Source organism: Zingiber officinale, chromosome 5A (genome assembly GCF_018446385.1).
Source record: "Zingiber officinale cultivar Zhangliang chromosome 5A, Zo_v1.1, whole genome shotgun sequence".
NCBI classification, from domain to species: Eukaryota; Viridiplantae; Streptophyta; class Magnoliopsida; order Zingiberales; family Zingiberaceae; genus Zingiber; species Zingiber officinale.
In genome coordinates this window covers 140,631,077-140,635,266 of record NC_055994.1, presented here as the reverse complement: position 1 = coordinate 140,635,266, position 4,190 = coordinate 140,631,077, and the positions used below count along the sequence as shown (strand labels likewise).

Below are 4,190 nucleotides of genomic sequence, written 5' to 3'. Positions count from 1 at the left end.
TATGAAGTTAATAAAAATTAATTTTTTTCTACCAGAGTTGTAAAAAGTTGTTTTCTTTTTATAAACTAGTGATTATAAGGAAGCAAATATATGAGTTTAGATTTATGATTAATTGATTTTTAAAATTTTTAGAAAAAGCTAATCTCTCTTTTCCTCAGTTGTTGCCCCCTAGCTCCTCTTTGGTTTCGACATGGCACATCCTTCTTCTCTTCTTTACTTAAGTTGAAGGTATCATATTCAAATCTTAACCCATTAGAAGAATCAACTGTATTGCTATCATCTCTTTTTGCTATATCGTCGAGGAGTCGATAACACGGAGAAGTTAGAGTTTCTATAAACATTTGTTTGGATATTGATCATAAATATTATTTATTAACGAATTGAACATATATTTATTCAAACTTATTAACTTATAAAGAAAGGATTACAAGCTTCAATAGTTATAGCAATTTACAAGCTTCACAAATCCAAGAACAGCTTTGACAGGGGAAAACGGCACACCTTCTACAACAAGCCCCTTCTCTGTTCCAAACTCAAAACATCAAGATAAATTAGTTTTCAGAACTACAAAGAAAAAACCAAAAAAACCAACCAGTAATTGGCAACGCCTATCCCTCAAAAGAGAAAGGGGGGCGGTGAAAGGAAAAAAACTAAACTCAAGTCCCAATATGTCAGTTCTGTACAAAGAATGCTCTCCAAGAAATTTGCTTTGCTAGAGCAGGGCAGACATCCTTCTTCTGTGCTTATGCAACGCGACCATCAAATTAGGATTAGAATTCGAAACCTTCTTGGCTCTTGATGCTGTTGATCCCCTGGAATCAATGCTGTTTTGGCTCATGTTCAAGTGATCACTAGGTTTACATGCCATGTTTCTCTTCTTTGGCAACGAGGAGAAGCTCAGAGTTTGCGGTCCCAGGAAATCCAGTGGCTTCCTGGTTGATGCACTCATTGACCTCCATTTGGTCGTCGACACTGCTAACTTCTGCCTCTGCCTGCTGCACTCGGTGGAGGACATGAAGCCCGGAGCAGCTCGAGTTTGCGATCTTTGGATTGGCTTCTCTTCTTCGACGTCGAGAATTAGAGTGCTCCTTGGTGATCCATTGTTCATGTCAGAAGGAACTTGGTGGAGCTTGGTTTTTTCTCTGATCAATCTCTCGGTCTTCTCAATTTGGCTTCTCACCTTCTTGAGCTCGTCCTCGGATTCTTGTATCTGCTGCTCGAGCTCGTTGATGCACTGCTCCTTTCTCTTCTTGGATTCCTGAGTTGCACCATGATTATGTAGAGTGTAGACTAATTCCTTGCATCAAAATGTGAAATGGATTCATTGACGCGGAGACAGTTACCTCTGAAAGCTCTCTACTGGAATCTACTGCTCTAACTCTTTTGGCAAATGTAAGAGAGCAAATAGTCTCTCCTATATCTTCCTCACTGGCACTGATATGTACTATCATCAAAACCTTGGAACCATCACCTGTTAAACCCAAAGCCTTGATGTTAGTCCCAAGTTATGCAACTTAATTTCATAAACAAATTCACTTACCTAATGAGTCACTCAGAATCTGAGTAACCTTACTGTTCCTGCAAGTATATATGTGATGAAAAAACAAAACCCAATCAGGAATCATGACGTCTAACATGGTGAAACAAAGGTCAGATATGAGACAAAATCAAAAGTTCAACTAGTTCATCGAATGCCTACCTATAAGGAATGTGATTGCGCTTCATTCTCAGTGCAGCAATAACATCACCAAGGGCTGATAAAGATAAATTGATAGATCGCCCTTCATCAAGTGTTTGTCCTTTGGCTCCTGTTTTCAGCAAACGCTCACTTCCACCTAGATCCACCAGCCAAAGCTTGCTTACTTGCTCAACAGCACCTTTTGCGGTATCGTTACTCAACCGGCAGATGGTAATTCTAGTCAAGCTACACACACAAAGCTAAGAGAAATGACATAATTACTAACCAAAGTAAGCATTAGAAATTGGTTTACATGTACAAGCCAAGTGACAGACCAATGAGATCTGCTTGAGGCATCATTAACATGTGTCCAGGATGTCGAGCGTGCGTGTTTCCCTCTTGCATACCATCGGTAGGCCTGTTTTGCGTCGCTCATTGGCACATCCATGAGTCCTTCAATCTCAATGGTGCCATCGGCACCGCTGAGGATGCTGAGGTTACTGGTGAAATTTAACAAGCAATGTGTGAAATAAGTTAGAATGACTGAACTATTTGTTGATGGTCTATTAAGGGTGTTTGATAGCATCTGTGATCATTGTAATTCCAAATTGAAGACTGAAGACTCGAACAGAAATAGTTCGAGATTGAAGTGAATGATTACCTTTTAGGGATCAAATATGTTGATCTAGCTGAAGAATAAGGTCTATGAACAAACAAATCTCTGAGACTTCCCATGTAAACCTCCAGCATACTCATGGACAGTCTGAACTTTGCAGATTTATCTTGAGAAATCTGGTGAAAGAGCTCTTCGATTGCTCGAGGAACGATTCCTTGTTGCCCATTTCTTCCTTCCTACAAATCTCTCACTTCCAACAATTAGCTTCACTGCACAAAGATCTCTACTTTTTTTTTCTTTTATTGAAATAAGATCGATCTACCATGGTGTGAGTTTTCCCAGTTCCAGTTTGGCCATATGCCAAGACGCAAACATTGTGGCCATCCAGCGCGGATCTGAGGATTGGTCGCACTTCTTGGAACACATCATCTAGGGTTCAAAAGATTAGGGTTAGCTAGATGATCTCCGCGATTAAATCTCACCCAAGAACAAGAACATTTTATTTACCTTGTGTTGACTCCGGAGGGAAGACACGATCCACAATGCAGTCTTTGCAGGTTCCAAGGGGTCTAACGGTGATCTTGTCTGCTTCAATGGAGATGGGCAATGCCTTCTTCTCATTCCTTAACTTCACCCTGCAGAAGACTCTGATGCTTCCTGCAAAGCAAAAACAAAAAAAAAAGGGGGTCATTAATGGCAAAAGCAAGGTCTCTTTTTTCACAAACAAAACTCACCTTTGATATCTAAGATTCTATTCAACGCCTCTCGACGCTTAGCATCAAGAAAGATCTGCTTCGCCAACAACTCCTTCACCTCAGCTGCAACAATAGGAAAAAAAAAGAAGCAAAATCTTTAGTACTCCAAGCTGAGGAATGCACCAGAAAAACCCAAGAAATAAATTTAAAAAAAATTAGCATTGCCTTGCAAGGCGGAGATCGTGGAAGCCAATAATGCCTCGCCGTCGTGCTCAGGCACAACGTTGACGTCCATGTAAACCACGGACGGCGACGAAGTATCCAAGCCGAAGTTTTCCAGCTGCAGCACCATCTCCCCCAAGTCAAGATCGAACTGAAACAGACGCACCTCGCAGATCAAATGGGAACCAGCAAAAGGATCTATCTACTTAACGTCTTCTGATCCACGCATCTGCTGCTGAAATCTAAGATAAAAAAGTCTTTTTTTTTTCGCTCCACTTCCAGGTGAGAAACAGGGGAATTAATTAGCCACTATGGAGTGAGTCCAATAACACAAACAGACGATCAAAGACAGTCTTTTCCACTCTCTCATGGGAGTATATTTTCTATAATTCCCAACAACCCTAGAGATTAGCAGCGACACGGAGACAGGTGTGACCTGTGAGTGGGCACATGCATTTTCTCACAATGACTTGTTTAATGGCAGACTGCTTGAGCTTTGACTGTGGAAATGGATTGGACGGTAGCGGGTGTGTGTCAGGTTGAGAAGGCCAGTCTTGGAGTTAACGGCAATGCTTGTGGCAATGATGGAGAGGTGGGTAAGAGCAGAGGCGGCTGCTTTGGGAATCCCTGCAGCTTCTTTTAGTAGTTGTTGTTGGATTTATCAATTGGTTTCACTGCCGGCTGTAGTAATAGCTAATAAGCTCATGAGGTAAGAGAGCATTTGCAGAAATGTTGGGAGAAATGGCGTATCTTACTTAGATTGTGTTCGTTGTGCAAAAATTAGAAGGATAATAGTATAAATAATATAACATTATTCATTCTCCATTTAATTCAAATAATTCTTCCTGTTTAGTTGGTGCTGTGTATCTCATTTATATCGACTAATTTTAAAATGTTCAATTTAGTCGTATGGAAAAATTTTATTGACTATTAGAATAAATCAAGAAGTACTCACAATGAATGACACATTAGCTCAATA

The 4,190-nt window shown here is 40.4% G+C and overlaps 1 protein-coding gene across 1 annotated transcript; it reads right to left on the bottom strand.

Moving 5' to 3' along the window:
* Positions 1-391: 391 nt before the first annotated feature.
* LOC121982134 (kinesin-like protein KIN-14O) lies at positions 392-3,670 on the bottom strand. Its single transcript, XM_042535047.1, has 10 exons — positions 3,215-3,670; positions 3,029-3,112; positions 2,802-2,951; positions 2,617-2,723; positions 2,340-2,530; positions 2,014-2,178; positions 1,700-1,924; positions 1,541-1,578; positions 1,344-1,471; positions 392-1,258 (listed from the first exon to the last, which is right to left on the bottom strand). Exons 1-10 carry the CDS (start codon positions 3,339-3,341, stop codon positions 713-715), a joined length of 1,761 nt encoding a protein of 586 aa, XP_042390981.1. The 5' UTR covers positions 3,342-3,670; the 3' UTR covers positions 392-712.
* Positions 3,671-4,190: the final 520 nt, after the last annotated feature.

Excerpts from the sequence above, each read along its gene's own strand:
- LOC121982134 (XM_042535047.1), bottom strand. The coding sequence starts at position 3,341 with ATGGTGCTGCAGCTGGAAAACTTCGGCTTGGATACTTCGTCGCCGTCC. Across the intron at positions 2,531-2,616 it reads CTGGGAAAACTCACACCATG|GAAGGAAGAAATGGGCAACA; the intron begins GTAGATCGATCT and ends AGAGATTTGTAG. Across the intron at positions 1,259-1,343 it reads CCAGTAGAGAGCTTTCAGAG|GAATCCAAGAAGAGAAAGGA; the intron begins GTAACTGTCTCC and ends GGTGCAACTCAG.